Consider the following 20735-nt stretch of genomic DNA (forward strand, 5'->3'; position numbering starts at 1 on the left):
TTACTTGGTTCACAGATATAATCCCAAGGATCTCATATAGTACTTAGTACTAGATGCTTCATATACATTTGTTGAAAGAAATGAGAAAATCACCAAATGGTACTATTATTATAAATGTATGCTACATCAACTTCAGTCAGCCATTATCACTGCTACTCATTTCTTAGCACAAGATTTTTTGTTCTACCTTTACCGAGAAAACTGAGGTATTCCTAGGTAAAACTTCTCAAATACCTTCTCACTATCTCAAAACTCTTTCTCATTACCCTCATTGTTTTTCTTCACCCAAGTTTCCAACCTCTGATCCTCCTGGATTCTTTTTTTTCCTCCTTTTTCTCCCCAAAGCCCCAGTAGATAGTTGTATGTCACAGTTGCACATCCTTCTAGTTGCTGTATGTAGGACACCACCTCAGCATGGCCAGACAAGTGGTGCATCGGTGCACGCCCAGGATCTGAACCTGGGCTGCCAGTAGCGGAGCGCGTGCACTTAACCGCTAAGCGAGGGGACCAGCACCCTCTCCTGGATTCTTAACACCATCTTTCCTGCCTCTTTGGAGCCTCTTGGCCATCCTTGTTTTCCTCTTACTCAGCTCCCACTGTCTAAAAACACACTCAGATTACTTTTATTCCAAAATAAAGTTACTTAACTCTGCTACTCCTTTTAAACTACACTATTCTTTAAAAAGTGGTCTTCCCCTTTTCCTTCAACTTTTTCCCCACTCACTCACTCACTCCCAACTTATAAGGTGGTCCTCTATCGCCACCATTCTACCAAAACTATTCAAGTAAAACTTATGAAAACCGTTTCACCTCTTTACAGACAAATCAGTACCTTCTGGAGTCCTCAGTCTTTTCAAACTCTCCATACAGCAACCAAGATCACAGATCACTCGCTCCATCATTTTCTCCTTCTCTAACTTCCCTGAGAGTCCCGTTTTCTCTACTGACCCGTTTAAATATTCTTATGTGCCTCTTACGGTCCCTGTCCAGTTTAAATATTCTCTATGCCTCTTCTAAACCTTATTATAAAATTGCATTGTACTTGTTCACTTGTCCATCTTCCTTAGTAAGAGAGTGAGCTTCCTGAGGGCAGAAAACTGGATCTTATTACCCTGTATCTCCAGCGCTTAGCAGTACCTACACTAATAGTAGGAACAAAGTGAAAGTCTGCTGAATGAATAAGTGAATGATTCCTTAGTTTAAAGTGTTTCCCAAGATGCCATGCTTGGACTTGCCCTCTACTTCAAGGAAACCATACACTTTCATTTTCTATAACTTCTATATAGAAGTTTCCAAGGTCTCTTTACAGCTCTCACCTCTTTCTGGAATGCAAGCACTACAATTCCAATTGTCACTAGACATCTACAGACTATACTATCAGCACCTCAAATACATCACCCATGTCCAAATATAAATAACCTCTCCCATATCCATAATCAACTCCCTCTCTCCCAATTTCCTTACTTCTGGTTAATGGTACCATCATCCTGAAAAATCCCAACATCAGGGACTTCTGGCAGAATAGGGAATTCTAGGGCTCCAGCCCTCCAAAAAAAGTAATTAATGAACTGGAAAATAATGTCAGAATCAACTTTTGCAGAACTCTGGAATCTAGTAAAAAAATTACAAAAACTAGGGCAAGGCTTAGTGAAGAAAGCAGCTGCTGCTTTGTAGTAAGACAGCACTGTGGCATTTTAAGTCTCCTGCCTACCATCTCTTACATCCCAAATCAGTGGCAGCTATGAGGACAGCAACCTGCACTCCTAATCCTAGAGGGAGCAATACAGATCTTATTCTCAAAGAATTGTGATTGTGGGTTGCAAGCTGTCTGGTAGCTATCTGAAAGACCAGCACACTGTCTTGCATTGGTTTCACTCAACTTGGAGAATTCCCAGGGCTAGAGTGTCTTTTACTGACATCATTTAACCGATGAAACAGCCTGGGGTAAGGGACAATAACTGGGACAAGGAACAGACAGATTGAAAAACTGGGAAGAAAACGTTTGGGAAAGGATATATGTGTGGTAATAAGGGTTTTTAAAAGCTCCTGTGTATAACAGAGAATCAAGAAGAACACGCACATAGCCAGGGCTGGACACATGCTCAGCAAAGGCCTGAGAAGACCCTAAGCTTTCACCTATGCCTGACCTTCAGGATCTGAAGAAGCAGTAAGTGGAGGCTAAGGCATAGTTGTAAATGGCCTGGCTAAGTGTTGGAAGAGTATTTTTTTCTTTTTCTTTAGTTCCATGTGTTTAAGGAAACTGTCAAAACACTAGCTGACAACTAAGCAAACAGAACACAGAGTTCAGTGGCCACACGACAAAGAAAATAGACTTTACAAAAACAGCTTAGAAAAGTCACTAAACAAGCAAACAACCACCACCCATAAGAAGAAGCAACAACAAACCCCAGGGAGGGGTAGAATCTGATGCTGAAAGAAAAACTGTCAATCAAGAAGTCTATAATAGCAAAACTATCCTTCAAACCAAAGGAGAAATTAAGACACTCCCAGAAAAACAAAAACTGAAGGAGTGTGTCACACTACACCTGTGCTACAAGAAGTGCTCAAGGGAGTCCTCCAGGCTGAAATGAAAGGACACTTAACAGTAACTTGAAGTCATATGAGGAAATAAAGAACAATGGTAAAGGCAGCTACATTCATAAATATAAAACCAGTAGCATTACATTTTTGGCTTGTTATGTCCTCTTTTTTTCCTATATGATTTAAGATGCAAATGTATAAAACAATAATTTCAAATCTAGGTTAATGGGCACACAATGTATAAAGATGGAACAGTAAAGGAACAGAATTTTGAATACTATTGAAGCTAAGTTTGTATTAGGTTAAAACTTGATTGTTAAAAAATTAAGATGTTTGGGGCCAGCCTGGTGGCATAGTAGTTAAGTTTGAGCGCTCCGCTTTGGAGGCCTGGGGTTCACGGGTTCAGATCCTGGGCGCAGACCTGTGCACGGGCTTATCAAGCCATGCTGTGGCAGGCGTCCCACATATAAAGTAGAGGAAGATGGGCACTGTTGTTAGCCCAGAGCCCATCTTCCTCAGCAAAAGAGGAGGAAAAGAGACCTAACAGATATATATTGAACACTGGTAAACAACAGCAGAATATACATTCTTCTCCAGTGCACATAGAACACTCTCCAAAATAAACCATATGTTAGGCCAAAAGAAAAGCCTGAATAAATTTAAAGAGACTGAAATCATATAAAATACCTTCTTTTACCACAATGGAATAAAACTAGAAATAACAGAAAGGAAAACTGGAAAATTCACAAATACATGGAAATTAATCGACACACTTAAAACAACTGGTGAGTCAAAGAAATTACAGGTGAGATTAGAAAATATTTTGAGACAAATGAAAATGAAAACACAACATGCCAAAACCTACAGGCTGCAGCAAAGGCAGTGCTCAGAGGGAAATTTAAAGCTCTAAAAACTCACATTAAAAAAGAGAATCAATCTCAAATCAATAACCTAATTTACTTCTTAAGGAACTACAAAAAGATCAAGCTAAACCCAAACCCAGCAAAAGGAAGGATATAATAAAAATTAGAGCAGATATAAACATAAACAGAATAGAAAAACAACAAAGAATCAATAAAACCAAAAGTTGGTCTTTGAAAATATCAGCAAAATTGACAAATCTTTAGCTAGACTGACCAAAAGAGAGAAGCCTCAAATTATTAAAATCAGAAACGAAGTGGGGACATTACTAGAGACCTTATAGAAATAAAAGAGTAAGAAAACACTATGAACAACCATATGTCAATAAATTAGATAACCTAGATGAAAAGGACAAACTGCTAGAAACACACAAATTACCAAAACTGACTTAAGAAGAAACAGATGCAAAAATCCTCAACAAAATAGTCAATTCTTGTTATTCATGGTAGTTATGGTCTATAAAGTCACCACAAATATTGAATTAGCAGATATTGAACCACTGCTCCTAGGAGAAATACAGGAGCAGGTCTTGCAAGTCTGTTCACATTTTTGTCAATCAATCAAGACATAACTTTGTTTTATGTGTTTCTCTTTAAAGACACTTTAATATAAATTACTGATTCATTAACATTGAACTCACGGCCAGCATCACTATAACTCACGCCTGAATAAAGCTTATCTAACATACATATTTTCCCACAAGACAAATCACAGCTTTCTTGTGCTTAGGAACACTAGACCACACTTTAGAACTATGTTTGGGGGCCATTTTAAACAGCAAAACTACAAGGGAAAAAAAATGCAAAAAATATGGCACTAAAAGGTGAAAAGGACACTTATTTACAGTATGAGAGCTGAAACAAGAAGGCAGAGAATCACCTTGTTTGACCTCAGCTGGCAACATGTGCATCAGGCAACTCAAATTTTTTGCCTGCACATGTCTGCAAAAGCACTGTGAGTATCAATTTGGGGCTTACAAATAAATGTTAGCAAGTAGGCAAATTCACAAATATGAAATCTGTAAAAACTAAGGATCATCTATACTAGCAAACTGAATATAGCAGCATGTTAAGAGGACTGTATATCAGGGCCAAGTGGGACTTGTGTCCCAGGAATGTAAAGGTGGTTCAACACGTGAAAATCAACATTATACACCACATTCATAGAACGAAGGGAAAAAAACAACACACAATCATCTCAATTGATGATGAAAAACCCACACTTATCATCACACTCAAATGTCAAAGAGGGAAAAAGCTTTCCCCTAAGATCAGGAATAAGATATGGATGTCCTCTTTCACCACTTCTATTCAACACTGCACTCAAAGTGCTAGCCAGAGCAATTAGATAAGAAAAGAAATAAGAGATCTCCAAACTGGAAAGGAAGAAGTAAAATAATCTTTATTCACAGATGACATGATCTTATATATAGAAAATCCTAAAGAATCTACACAAAAAAAATGTTAGAATAAATGAATTTAACAAAGTTGCAAGATACAAAATCAACACAGAAAAATTAGTTGTATCTCTATACAGTGGCAATGAACAATCTGAAGAGGAAATTAAGAAAACAATTCCATTTATAATAGCATTAAGAAGAATAAAATAGTAATAAATTTAATCCAGGAGGTACAAGACATGTACACTGACAAAATATTGCTGAAAAAAACTAAAGAAGACCTAAACAAATGGACATTCTATGTTTATGGATTTGAAGACAATATTTTTAGACGGCAATACTAGCCAAAGTGATTCACAAATTCAATGTAATCCTTATCAAAGTTCCAATATCCTTTTTTTGCAGAAATGAAAAAGCTGATCCTAAAATTCATTTGGAATTGCAAGGGACCCCAAATAGCCAAAACAATCTTGAAAAAGAAAACAAAGTTGGAAGACTCACACTTCCCAATTTCAAAACTTACTACAAAGCCACAGTAATCAAAACAGTGTGGTACTGGCATAAAAGGACAGACATATAGACCAACAGAATAGAATTGAGAATCCTGAAATAAATCCATTGAGCTGTGGTCAACTGATTTTCGACAAGGGTGCGAAGACCATTTAATGGGGGAAGGAATGGTCTCTTCAACAAATGGTGCTGGGACAACTAGAGATCCACGTGCAAAAGAATGAAATTGGACTTCTACTTCACACCATACACAAAAATTAACTCAAAATGGATCAATGACCAAAATATAAGAGTTAAAACTTTAAAACTCTCAGAAGAAAACATAAAGGAAAGTCTTCATGACTTTGGATTTAGCCATGGATTCTTAGATTTAACACAAAAGCACAAGCAACCAAAAAAAGAAGATAAATTCTACTTCATTAAAATAAAGAACATATGTGCAGAGGACACTATCAAGAAAGTGAAAAGACAACCTACAGAAAACTAAGAAAGAATATTTGCAAATCATAATTCTGATAAGGGTCTATATCGAGAACATATAAAGAACTCTTAAAACCTAATAACAAAAAGAAAAACAAAAATAGGCAAAGGACTTGAATAAACACTTACCCCCAATGAAGATACACAAATGCCAAAAAAACACATGAAAAGACGCTCAACATCATTAGTCATTAGGGAAATATAAATCAAAACCACAATGAAATACCACTTCCCACCTACTAGGATGGCTGTAATAAAACCAAACCAAAAAGCAGAAAATAACAAGTGCTGGTGAGGATATGGAGAAACTGGAACCCCTCTTATGCTGCTGATCAAAACTTAAAATGGCACAACTGCTGTGGAAAACAGTTTGATGGTTCCTCAAAATGTTAAACACAGAACTACCATATGATCCAATAATTCCACTCCTCGGTATATACCCAAAAGAACTGAAAACAGGTATTCAAACAAATACTTGTACACAAATGTTCATAGCTTCACTATTTACAATAACCAAAAGGTAGAAACAACCCAAATATCCATCAACAGATGAATGGATAAACAAAATGTGGTATATCCATATAATGCAATATTATTCAGCCATAAAAGGGATAAAGTAGTGATACATGCTACAACATGGATGAACCTCAAAAATAGTATGCTAAGTGAAAAAAAAAAAAAAAAAAACCAGACATAAAAGGTCACACATTGTATGATTCCATTTATATGAAATAGCCAGAACAGGTAAATCCATACAGACAGAAAGCAGATGAGTGGTTGCCAGGGGCTGAAGGGAGGGGGTAACAAGGAGTGACTGCTTAATGGGAATAGGGGTTCCTTTTGGGGTGATGAAAACAGTTTTGAATTAGACAGATGTGATGGTTGCATAACACTGTCAATGTACTAAATACCACTGAATTGTACACTTTAAAATGGTTAATTTTGGGGCCAGTTAACTTCACGTGTTCCACTTGGGTGGCCCAGGGTTCACCGGTTCGGATCCTGAGTGTGGACCTACTCACCGCTCATCAAGACATGCTGAGGCAGTGTCCCACACAGAAAAGCTACAACTCTATAACTGTGATACACAACTATGTACTGGGGCTTTGGGGAGAAAAAAAGAAAAAGAGGAAGACTGGCAACAGATGTTAGCACAGGGCCAATCTTCCTCAAAAAAAGAAAAGGTTAATTTTACGTTATACGAATTTTACCTCAGAAAAATTTTTCTCATAAAAGATTCCCACGTCAAATCCTTAGAGTGGGATGCTTTCCATTCCCACTATTCATGTGCTAGTTCAGGCCCATAATTGTGCTTGAGCCTTCACTACCCTCTACACTAGTTTCCTTACTAATCCAATCTGTTCCACTTCAACCCATCATCCATATTATCCAGTCTAATCTTCTTATGAATATAGCTGCAATCACATGACAGTATTGCTCAAAAGCAAATAGTGGCTCTTCATTGCCTATCAAATTAAGAGAAGTACTGTGCCTAGAATCTACAGTCCTATCTAGAATGTCCTCAGCCTTCCTCTCCAAGCTTATGGTATAGATTACTGAAAACAGCACAGAGTTCGAATCAATCTTTAGGGTTCAAATCTCAGCAATACCACTTATTAACTGTAGAATCTTGAGCAAGCTTTTTCACTTTTCTGAGCTTAGAAATGGAGAAAACACAACTTAGCATGAGAGTGTTGTGAGAACCGAATAAAATAATATAAAGTAATAGCACAGTACATATAGTAAATGTTAAATAAAAGCATCTTTCTATAATGCCCTGCACTTAAACTACCAAAAATTTTAATAAAAATGGGCTACTTAAATCCCCTGAATAGATAATGTTTCCACCTTCAAGACTTAGTTTACCCCTGTTTGCTAGTTTCTTCCCAAAACCTTATTAAAACTTACGCCTCACATCTTCTGCCTTACAACTATGATTAAGTGGGATTTATTCCAGAGATGCAGGGATGGTTCAACATCCGCAAATCAATCAACATGATACACCACATTAACAAAACGAAGAATAAAAATCACATGATCATCTCAATAGATGCAGAGAAAGCATTTGGCAAGATACAGCATCCATTTATGATAAAAACCCTGAATAAAATGAGTATAGAAGGAAAGTACCTCAACATAATAAAGGCCATATATGACAAACCCACAGCTAGTATCATTCTCAATGGAGAAAAACCGAAAGCTATCCCTCTAAGAACAGGAACCAGACAAGGATGCTCAATCTCACCACTCCTATGTAACATAGTACTGGAAGTCCTAGCCAGAGCAATCAGGCAAGAAAAAGAAATAAAAGGGATCCAAATTGGAAAGGAAGAAGTGAAACTGTCACTATTTGCAGATGACATGATTTTATATATGGAAAACTCTAATGAATCCACCAAAAAACTTTTAGAAATAACAAATGAATATGGTAAAGTTGCAGGATACAAAATCAACACACAAAAATCAGTTGTGTTTCAATACACTAACAACGAAGTAGCAGAAAGAGAAATTAAGAATACAACCCCAGGGGCTGGCCTGGTGGCATAGCGGTTAAGTTCGTGTGTTCTGCTTCAGTGGCCCAGGGTTCACGGACTTGAATCCCAGGCATGGACCAATGCACTGCTCATCAAGCCATGCTGTGGCAGCGTCCCACGTACAAAATTGAGGAAGACGGCCCTAGATGTTAGCTCAGGGCCAATCTTCCTCAGCAAAAAGAGGAAAACTGGCCACAGATGTTAGCTCGGGGCCAATCTTCCTCACCAAAAAAAAAAAAAAAAAAGAATACAATCCCATTTACAACTGCAACAAAAAGAATAAAATACCTAGGAATGAACTTAACCAAAGAGATGAAAGACCTGTACACTGAAAACTACAAAACATTGCTGAAAGAAATAGAAGATGACACAAAGAAATGGAAAGATATTCCATGCTCCTGGATTGGAAGAATTAACAGCTAAAATGTCCATACTTCCTAAAGCAATCTATAGATTCCCTATCCAAGTTCCAACGACATTTTTCACAGAAACAGAACAAAGAATCCTAAAATTTATATGGAACAACAAAAGAACCCGAATAGCGAAAGGAATCCTGAGAAAAAAGAACAAGACTGGAGGTATCACACTACCTGATTTCAAAATATACTACAAAGCTATAGTAATCAAAACAGCATGGTATTGGCACAAAAACAGACACACAGATCAATGGAACAGAATCGAGAGCCCAGAAATAAACCCACACATCTATGGAAAGCTAATTTTTGACAAGGGAGCCAAGAACATACAATAGAGAAAGGAAAGTCTCTTCAATAAATGGTTTTGGGAAAACTGGAGAGCCACGTGCAAAAGAAGGGAAGTAGACCATTATCTTAAACCATACACAAAAATTAACTCAAAATGGATTAAAGACTTGAATGTAAGACCTGAAACCATGAAACTTCTGGAAGAAAACACAGGCAGCACATTCTTCAACATCGTCTTAGCAGCATATTTTCAAGTACCACATTTGATCAAGCAATGGAAACAATAGGAAAAATAAACAAATGGGACTACATCACACTAAAAAGCTTCTGCACAGCAAAGGAGACCCTCAACAAAACGAAAAGACAACTTAACAAGTGGGAGAAGATATTTTCAAACCATATATCTGATAAGGGGTTAATATCCAAAATATATAAAGAACTCATATATCTCAACAACAAAAAAACTAACAACCCAATTAAAAAAATGGGCAAAAGACCTGAACAGACATTCCTTCAAAGAAGAAAGACAGACGGCCAACAGGCACATGAAAAGATGTTCAACATCACTAATTATTAGGGAAATGCAAATCAAAACAACAGCAAGATATCACCTCACGCCATTCAGAATGGCTGTAATTAACAAGGCAGGAAATAAGTGTTATAGAGGATGTGGAGAGAAGGGAACTCTCATACACTGCTGGTGGGAGTGCAAACTGGTGCAGCCACTATGGAAAACAGTATGGAGATTCCTCAAAAAATTAAGAATAGAACTACCATACAATCCAGCTATTCCATTGCTGGGTATTTATCCAAAGAACAAGAAAACATGAACGCGTAAAGATATATGCACCCCTATGTTCACTGAAGCTTTATTCACAATAGCCAAGACCTGGAAGCAACCTAGGTGCTCATTAAGGGACGAATGGTTTATATATACAATGGAATACTAGTCAGCGATAAAAAAGGATGAAATCTGGCCATTTGTGACAACATGGATGGACCTTGAGGGTATTATGGTAAGCGAAATAAGTCAGAGGGAGAAAGTCAAATACCATATGATCTCACTCATAAATAGAAAATAACAACAAGAACAAACACACCAAGACAGAGATTGGATTGGCGGTTACCAGAGGGGAAGGGTGGGAGGGAAGAGGGTGAGAGGGGTGATTTGCACATGTGTATGGTGATGGAGGGTAATCAGTCTTTGGGTGGTGAACGTTACATAATCTACACAGAAATTGAAATATAATGACATACACCCGAACTTTATATAATGTTATAAATCAATGTTACCGCAATAAAAAAACAGAAAAACCTCTGCCTCTCAAAAATCTACCCATTCAAGAAGAATCATTTCAAACAACTTTATTATTTTATTCATCTTCCCACTCCGTGTTTCTCAACATCCTTCATTTCCTACCCTCACCCCCAATGATGTGTAAGCTCTCCTTTTTTAAGCACCCTAGCACGTTGTACTTCTGAGGTACTGTATGACAGTGTTTCCTGTGTTTGTCTTTTAAGCCCATCTACTAGAGCATAAACTACTGGAGAGGAGCATTCCATTTCTCATTGATCTTCTGCATTTCTTATACTATTTAGAACTGTATACCAACAGCAGATGCTCAATAAATGTTTGTTAAATGGATTAAAATTGAATACTGATCTAAGCAAATACAAAATTTTAAACTTTAAAATAAAAGCTAGTTCCAAAATGATTTTTTTAATACTGAAAAAGATAATGTCTAAGACTAATTAAACCTTGTCAAAAAAAGAATGAATTTTTGGACAGACCCAACAATTAAAGTACCAAGTGGGAAAACACCAAAAACAACCTATTTTAAGCTTAGAAGCCAGAAATATTTCAGGGAAAGAACATAAGCTTTGTTTTCTATGTAACATAATAAACAACATAATAAACAAACAACATAATAAACAAACATAAATATTTGTTTTCTATGCAACACAAAGCCCTCCACGATCTCTCTTGTGAGCATGTCTAAAACCTCACACCTGTTCAACTAATGTACAGCCATAGAAGCTCCTCGGTTACAAAAAAATCCATGCTCTTTCAAGACTCTGAGCCTTTGCACATGATGTTTTTCTGCCTAAAACACCTGCCATCCTCATTCTTCAAGACTCAGTCAAGGTATCTTCTCACTGAAGATTTTCCTCTCTCTCCCTAAAACAGAACTGATAACCTCCTCCTTTGAGCCACTACTATTCTTTGTAAATATTTTTACTGTCAAACTCAACACTCTGTATACCAGTATTTACTTCCTTGAGATGAAACACAACGTTTTTAATCACCTCTCTATCTATCCCCAGTGCCTGGCCCATATTAAGTGTTCTGTTTCTGTTTACCATGTGAATGACTGACAAATGTATGCATAACCAATAGCTTGCTTTTTTCTTGCTTACAATTCTTTGGGAAGGGCCTGTTTGTTTATTGTCCTTTGTTCCTACTGCTAAAAAATGGTCCTTCCAATCTCCTGCTCTCAGATGAGAGAATACATGCAAAAGTACTTCACAAAATTATACAAATGTAAAGTATTAGTATCTCTTAGTTTCTCAATTATGTACAATGTATGTATAATCAGCAACAATTACATCATTCCACAGCAAGCAGGCTCCCTCAGATCAATGTATTACCTTTTCCAAATTCTTCCCAACTTCACAGTTCACCACAATCCCCCTAATCTCAATTAGTCCCTTTTGCATCAAATCTTTCCAATCCATTGCTTATCTGACTCCAATCCTTTCACTACCCTTTTGTCATAATAGGTGCACAAGGAAAACTCTGAACGACTCTAAGTTTAAATTTTAGTCCTGCTACCTACTGGTTAATCTGGTCTTGGTCGAGTTATTTAATCTTCTTTAAACTCCAGGCTCCTTGTTTGTGAAATGGTGGTGTGTAGTAAGTATCTACCTCATAAAATTTTTGTAAAGAATTTTTAAAATTTATAAGTATAGCACTCAGCACAGTGCACAGCACAGAGCAGGCACTCAATTAGTGGTAGTTATTACTTTCCTTCCTCCTAGTGCTTTTAGCATTTATTTTTTCAAAGATACTTAAACTTTTATTATAGCATTATATAGCTAGACCTGGCCAGGGTTGGGAGAGAAGTGCTCAGGTCTGAGCACTGAAGATGTGCACAATTCGGAAGCAGCCATTTTTATCGTTAGCTTTGTTTAAAAAAATCACAAGTGCTAGTATAGCTTCCAATCTTCCCCTCACTCCTATCCCCTGGTCTTCTCTCTTCCTACAGCACTGTTTCTTGACCAAAACAATGTATTAACTCCTCAAGTTGTTCAGAATCTGGTTAAGCACTGTGAATATTTCATCTGGACATGATAGCTGTCCTCTTCCTAAGGCAAATCTTTGGACGCATAACTATTTCGTATGTAACCAGTTTCCAAATTCTTAATATACTGGATGCCAGTTATTTGGAAGCATCTGAGGTTCTCAATACCACTGTTAAAGTATATCTACCCAAAGTGGATAAACTATGTTTTATTTGGCTAGCTCACACATAAGGAAGCTACTGCATCCCTTCACCTGAGCGTGAATCAGGTGATTCATGATATGAATCAATGCCATCACGAACTGTGTTGAATTTTTTAGCACCTACATTATCACAGCAGCTCTTACTAATCCTTATACTCATGTAAACTGCTGCCAGGCCAGATTCTCAGCAATCTTTTCAATTTCTTTTAAAAACTTAATGTAGAATTTTACATTAAGGTCTGTTCCCATTCATCTTGTTTATTTCTATCTCAGTTTTCAGCTTTCAAATATATTTCTGAACCCAATGTATTAGTTTTTCTTCCAGCATTAGGTCTTCTTTACTTTTAAGCATGTCATTTTCCCCCCATCTAAATTACTGGGTAAATAAATGTTCCATAGAATGAGGCCAAAGAAAGTATGGCTGGTTATTCTAATTCTTTAGGGAACTAGAATTCTGTTCTTAGTTTCCTACTTCTTCAAAACCAGTTTGTCGCCGTTATGGATTTTCCCATGATTTCTATGACATATGTAAGACTGATCAGTTGTTTACCAGGACTGTAAGACTCTTAAGAGTTAGAAGGGACTTTCCAGGATCATCTAGTCTTGCCCAACTCTCTCCTTTACAAATAAGGAATAGGAAATCAGGAAAGTTTAGTTACGTACTCTTGGGCACGTGGCTAATAAGTGGTATATCTGGGAGTAGAACTAAGGAATTCTAAATACAAATATACGGTGTTCCTTCCATGACAGGTTTTTATGTAAATTTTTGTATTTTTATCTGTTCATTTCATCTACATGAAGTATGATAAACTATTGTTTTCTTTTCTTTTCTTTTTTGTGAGGAAGATCAGACCTGAGCTAACGTCCGTTGCCAATCCTCCTCTTTTTACTGAGGAAGATCGGCCCTGAGCTAACATCCGTGCCCATCTTCCTCTACTTTATATGGGACGCCGCCACAGCATGGCTTGACAAGCGGTGCATCGGTGCGCATCCAGGATCCGAACCGGTGAACCCCAGGGTGCTGAAGCAGAGGGTGAGCACTTAACTGCTTGCGCCACTGGGCCTGCCCCTATTGTTTTCAATTATTCTGTTTCATCTAAAACATTGTGCCCTTTTTGTTTTCAAGGGTATTCTGGCTATCACACAAGGAACACATAAATTGTTTTCTCTACTTTTTAAGTTCATTCAGGGAATAAGTGGCCAATAGCCTGTCTCTACTCTGACAAGCTATAAATTTAGCAAAATACACATAAATTCTGGCTTGCTGCAGGCAGTGAGGAAAGGAATATTTTGGTTACAAATCTCAAATCCTGACTCTCAGTCTAAAAATGAATTTACTCAATAGAGAAAATGATAATTTATACTGTATTAATGGTATATATTAAATCACTGTATCAATGATACAGTATATTCTTTTTATACCATTTCTGGTTGATTTATGGTCAATATCCCTTATTAATTTTTCATTTTATGATTTTGCCTGGCTTGCACTAGGCTCTCAATAAAAATATGTTGAAAAATGAATGAATAAATTAATAAGCTCTTTACAAGGAAAACTAACCAAAAAAAAGGACCTAAAAATTTAATAACTCTCCAAAAAGTAAACAAGAGATATATTCCAGAAGGATTCACTTGGCCACCAAAGCTAACTAAAGAAACAAATTAGTCTTTACATTACCATTACAACATTCTTTTTCAACAAAGTGCTTTCTCCTTTTCCATTTTGCGCTTTTCCCTGCAATCTCTGACAGGTTACTCTTTGTTTCCTTAGACTCCTTATGCATAAGAGACTTCTACAACAATTCCTCTGTTCATTTTTCTAGAAACACCAAGCAAATATCAAAGAGATCAAAATCAAGTTCACTATCATGAGATCATAAAAAGGCCATCACCAGATACACAGATTAGGCTCTTGTAAATTAGTATTCCTTTTATGACCTGTACTCAAAAACAATCCCATGAACTCACTATTTTCTTTCAATGTTTTTTCTTTGTATGCAGCTGCTCTCAGAACTCATTTCAAAATATCAAATTTCACATTCACCAAAACAGCAATTTCAAGCCATCCTACATTGATTAAATCAAAATATTCTCTTTACTGGTGCTTTTACTGAATGTTTTCTTCCACACTGTTCCTCTACAACCTAAGTTAAAAGTACTAAAACAAATCATGTTAATTCAAATGTTGAGGATGAAGGAACTTGCTCACCTAATCCTTTTTTTCTCGTATTTTTAATATGTTTACAATAATATTTCATTCACTTCAAGTGTCTGTGATAAATTCAAAGTTACTGAATTAGAACTAATTGCATCAAACTCAAATCATTTATATTCTTTTCCTATTTATTTAAACATTGATACCAAAAATTTTAAAATTATTTTACTTATCAAGTCAAAACTAATATTATTTGATGTATCACCAATCATTTAGTTTATGTTTCATAAACAACATAAAGCACCAGCCTATATAAACCCACCAGGTTCTCTCCATAGTTTTCCTTTAAATTCACAAAAGTGAAAAATCTAATTAAAAAACTAAAGAAAACTATGGATTTAATAAACAGATTAACTTACTGAAAAAATCTTTAAAGACGTTTAACCAATCCATTTTGAGCAAAAATCCCGTGTTCTCTTTTGTCAGTTTGTTAACACAGCTCAGGATAATTGTCAGTGAGCTTCCTGGTCTGTTCTGCTACACTCAAACTCCCCACACCCAATCCACGTGACTTGGCCCACATCCAGGCAACAGAAAGATTTTTCTGAGGCTTCTCTCTTTCCAAAGCGTTTTTTCCCCCTGAACTATAACAGAACCTGTAAAACAAGTATATCATGATGGCCCCAAATGTGACCTATTATTCAGACATATTTTTTGGAAGAAACTTTAAAGCACATAAATATTTTCAATAGTTGAAAATATATTAACGTATTCATTCTTTCCTCTGTTTTCTCCCTTAACTTTCAAACAATGTCGCCACCAGCAAAATCATTGTGAAACAAATCCATTAATTCTATGAGACATTTAAGTCACCAAAAAGGGGTTCAGAAATTCTGAGAAAGGAGAGAAGGCTGTCTGATGCAAAAGATGTATTTACATCATTATACAGGCTAACTACAGATCACTAACTTAAAAGAGAAAGTTTCCAATGATGGTGTTCAGGGCAGGCCGCCCCAAGATGCAACACTTAGGTATGCGGATTATTTCGTGCTGAAGACAATAAAGGCTCAGAAGACTGAGGAAGAACATTTGAGTTTCCCCTCCCAAACTGTCTACAGAATTTAACAAAGAAGACCTGTTCCAGGAAGGAGCCACTACCATATGATGGCTGTAGTATAATGTAAAATAAAATGCTGCAATAAGAAAGGGACCAAACCCACCTTATCAAAAATTCTCTCTCCCCGGCCACATTCTCTAGGTGGCCCTGTAAAGAGGTGTCAGACAAACATTTGCATTTTCATCTCCATGTGAATTGTTTTCTTCTCCTCTAAAATCCCAAACCCCTACTCCCACAACACCTTTCTCACCTTTAGCTAAACTACTTCAGCGAGCAGCTTAGTCAGAATGACAAGTTGCTGCTCAGTTCTCTTTCTGAGTTTCTCCCATGTATACATGTTATTAAACTTTGATTTTCTCCTGCTAACCTGCCTTTTTAATTATTTGGTCAGCCATAAGAACCTTAAGGGAAAGGGCAGAGGGGGATTCTCCCTCTTCCCCAACACCAAGTACCCTGGAATATAGGCAGCAATAATTGTAATATGGTAATAAAGTTAACAGAGATATCCTAGGACTTAAATAAACTCTTGCTAAAATTGTCTCAATAATATCAGAAAATAGTATGGAAGACTTCCCAGGAGTATCAACAAATAATAAAAATTACATCTAAACTGGGATTTTTATATGCAATAATATCTAAAACTGGGATATTTTTCCTCTTTGCTCTATGATATTAGTTTTTTCACTATCTTTTGTTAATCACTGTCACATTTGCTCTAGTCTGAGGATACCAGTATCCTTTTAAAAAAGAACAAAAAATTCTCTTTGGGTGTGGCCCTATTCCTTTCTGTGCCTTCATCACTATGAGGCATACTTTCTCGATAGAAGTTACCCTAATTTTCTCTAATCAACATGCTTTAAATAAATGTCCAGTATTTACAAAATCAGAAGTATTCCTGGATCTAACTCTGGTCTCTTCAGCTATTGAAGGAAAATCTCATTCTGATTTGTCTTTCATTTAAAAACCAACATTAAAAACTAATAATAATGATCCTATTTGCAAAACCTTGAAATCTTATAAAAAGGTAACTTCAGATATAGCAGTTACACGTCATGGTGAAAATTCAAACTAATAACTCTATTTATTAAATTACACTTAGAATACTGGAAATGTTTTTAGCTCAGAAACCGATATTCCAATACATTGTATCTTACTTTTAACCGTACTATATTTTAGTTTTTGCTGTTTTACAATGGTTAACAACATAAAAGATTTGTCTTCTACTGCTGATAATTGAAAGAACATTTTAGTCTAGAATAACAATAATGTTGAATAGGAAACAAAAACTAACATAAAGCAGTTAGTCAACAGTATTTCATATTTGTCAATCATGCCACATTATTCCCAAACTATCTCTACAAGGAGAAATCTTACTTTCTCTTCTACATACATATAAAGAACTATTAAGTAACAGCACACTTGCCTGAATACCAAAAATGAAATTTCGTCCCTCCCAATTCCTTCCTGCCAGCCAAGGAGAGCTTAATTAAAAGGAAAAAAAAAAAAAGAGAGAGAGAGAGAGGCCAGTCCTCGTCTGTGCACATTTCCTTCTTATCAGCTCAGCCAAGCCCAGTCCAAGGCAGGTTCCACTATCTCTGGCCCTGACAGAGGGCCAGTAAAAACAAACTCTACAGTTAGAAGAAGGGGAAAAAGAGAAACAAAACAGGAAAGAGATCAGCTTTGTAGATGCTAATCTTCAGTAATGATCCAAAATATAAACCTCTTTTTTCAAATATAAGAATAAAATGATGGGGCCGGCCCCGTGGCTTAGCGGTTAAGTGCGCATGCTCCGCTGCTGGTGGCCCGGGTTCGGATCCCGGGCGCGAACCGACCCACCGCTTGCCACGCCATGCTGAAGCGGCGTCCCACACACAGCAACTAGAAGGATGTGCAACTATAACATGCAACTATCTACTGGGGCTTTGGGGAAAAGAAAAAAGGAGGAGGACTGGCAATAGATGTTAGCTCAGGGCCGGTCTTCCTCACCAAAAAGAGGAGGATTGGCATGGATGTTAGCTCAGGGCTGATCTTCCTCACAAAAAAAAAAAAAAAAAAAAGAATAAAATGATGGCTTGTTTTTAAAAGCTAAGTTCAAAATGAGAGCCATTAGTTGTTAAAATACAGCAATATGCCATGTAAAATAAGTTGCCTTAATGCCAAGGAGGGAATTCTGCATCTCACTCAGTCACCTCTGTCTCAACTAGACGCAGAATTTGCCTCAACTCCATCAGGCACTCGTGGTTCAAGGAGCCCCTGATAAAAGATCTGCTCATTTCTGCTCATTAGCACCACTCTGGCTTGACCCTTGAACCGGCCAGATCCACCAGCTAGATTTACAGAAACTGCAACTAACACTTATGACCGTCACTGGTCACCTGACTTGAACACCTGCTATGAGCCAAACTTACCTTGCCTAGCTGAAATTTCAGTCCCGGCCTTTTCTAGACAATTCTGCCAAATGCTGCCAAAATTGTGTACAAAGAACCAAGCTCTGGCATCCATTTAAAAGAAAGTATTGTTGTTGTTTTACTACAAAAATAACTTACCTAAGGTATCCTTTAGGTTTTTTACAATAGATGCTTTCCGAGCACTGTTTTTTCTTTCCACATAGTTAGAAGGCACAAAGCCTGTTTTATTCATGGAATTTCGAACTCGCCACCAGGACTTAGAATCATCCAGAAGCCATAATTTCTCATTCTTCTTAATGTCCAGCTCTTGTTCTTGTTGGGCCGCATAATCAAATTTGGCTACTACCACCGCTTCTTCTGCCATCTTTCAGCAGCTTCAGCACTGTAACCACATAGAAAATATGTCTTATAACCTTTAAATAGTACTAGTCTACTTTTCAAAAGAGACACACCTAAGAACCTAAGAGCACTGAAAGGTTGAAAGTAAAAATATGGAAAAAAAAAAATACACTAGGCAAATACTAATCAAGACAAAACTGCTATAGCTATATTAATAACACACAAAAGGAGATTAATGCAAAACCGTCACTAGTGATAAAGAAGTTTGCCACAGAATGATAAAAAGTCTTATTCAATATATGTAACAGCTAAACTTATATGTATCCATTAACATAGCTCCAACACAGATTGATAGAAATGCAAGGAAAAATGGACAAATCCACTGTCACAGACGACAATTTTTAACATATCTATCACAGTAATAAATCAAGGAGACAAAAAAATGAGTAAGCTGAGAAAAGAAGTGACATCACAACCATTAAGTTTGAGCTAACAAATGTATACAAACATTACTTTCAAACAGAAGAATACAAACAGAATATATACAAAAATCGATCAAATGCTAAGCCATAAAGAAAGTCACAACAACTTTCACGTACTTGGTATCCTACAACCATATTCTCTGACAACCATAACAAAAAGATAGCTTTTTAAAAACCTCATGTTTGGAAACTTCTAAAAACTCATGAGGCAAAGAAGAAATAATAGAATTTTTTTTAAATGGAAGCAAAATAATAAAAAGACTATATAGCCAACCTTGCAGAATGCAGCAAAAGGAGTATATAAAGGGAGATTCTTAGTTGTAAATAGTTACATCAGAAAAATAAGAAAAGCTAAAAATAAATTAATGAATTGAGCATCTGTGTTAAGCAGTTAAAAAAGTAGAATATAAGGAAAAGTAGAAAAAGGACACAATAAAAATAAAAGCAGAATTTAACGAAACAGAGAACAAAGATATAGAAGAAAGTGTCAACAAAACAAAAAGGCAGAGGCTGGACCAGTGGCACAGCAGTTAAGTGCGCGCGCTCCACTTTGGCGGCCCGGAGTTCGCAGATTCGGATCCCAGGTACGCACTGACGCACCACTTGTCAAGCCATGCTGTGGCGGCGTCCCATATAAAGGAGGGGAAGATGGGCACAGATGTTAGCCCAGGGCCAGTCTTCCTCAGCAAAAAAGAGGAGGATTGGCATCAAATGTTAGCTCAGGGCTAGTCCTCCTCACAAAAAAAAGCAGTTCTGTCATGACTAACAAAATAGACACAGTTCTGGCAAGACTGATCAATGAAAAAAGGAAAAAGCACACCCAAACACCAGAAATGAAAAGGGAGTCATAATTATAGATGCTGCAGACATTCAAAAGACATGGAATATTATAAACAACTTTATCAATAAGTCTGAAAATGTACAAATTTACATAAAAATGAAAATAACAAAAGTAATAAAATTGAATCAGGCATTAAGAAATCTTCCCATAATAAACACACCTGAGCCAGATGGTTTTACAGGCAAGTTCTATTAAAATTCAAGGAACAAATAACTCCAATTTATACAAACTCTTTTAAAACAAAGAAAGGAAAATTACAAACCTAACTGACTCCTGAATCAAGATCAGCTTTCTGCTTTCTTCAGAGAGATTATTTTACATAAACACCTACCCCGGGTTTAGCGAACAAATATATTCAGCTTTTGATTTTTGATAATGAATAGCATTGTCTTTTCTCAACAATGAAGCAAGTTCTTCAATGTTCTCAGGGAAATGCACTTTAATCTAGAATTCAACATCCAGTAGCATTCAAGTGTAGATACTTTTGTATCTACAGTGTAGATACTTTGGGGGGGGCACTGCAAGGCCTCAAAACTTACCACACATTCTTTTGAAAGAACGACTTAAGCATGTAGAGCAGCAAAATAACTAATAATGCTAAAAAAAAAAGAGGATGATGTGGTATTCAAGAAGGAATAATAAACAGAGAGAAACCAGAAAAATTAATCTGTATTCTTGTAACTTTTCTCTGTTTGAAATTATCTCCAAATAAAAACTTATAACCAAGTCTAAATAATTAATGGTACATGATGTAAAAAATTACAACAATGAGTGATAGACCTTCTGAGACACTGGAAAG

At 36.6% G+C, this 20735-nt stretch overlaps 1 protein-coding gene across 2 annotated transcripts in view; it reads right to left on the bottom strand.

Moving 5' to 3' along the window:
- The window catches only part of NCK1 (NCK adaptor protein 1), a 66985-nt gene that overhangs the window by 5262 nt on the left and 40988 nt on the right, over window positions 1–20735 (bottom strand). For both annotated transcript variants that reach the window (XM_058552527.1, XM_058552537.1), the window contains exon 2: window positions 18413–18656. In XM_058552527.1, coding sequence (XP_058408510.1) covers window positions 18413–18638 — 226 coding nt within the window. In that variant the 5' untranslated portion in view covers window positions 18639–18656. The remainder of the gene's footprint in view (window positions 1–18412; window positions 18657–20735) is intronic.

Source organism: Diceros bicornis, chromosome 2, assembly GCF_020826845.1.
Source record: "Diceros bicornis minor isolate mBicDic1 chromosome 2, mDicBic1.mat.cur, whole genome shotgun sequence".
NCBI classification, from domain to species: Eukaryota; Metazoa; Chordata; class Mammalia; order Perissodactyla; family Rhinocerotidae; genus Diceros; species Diceros bicornis.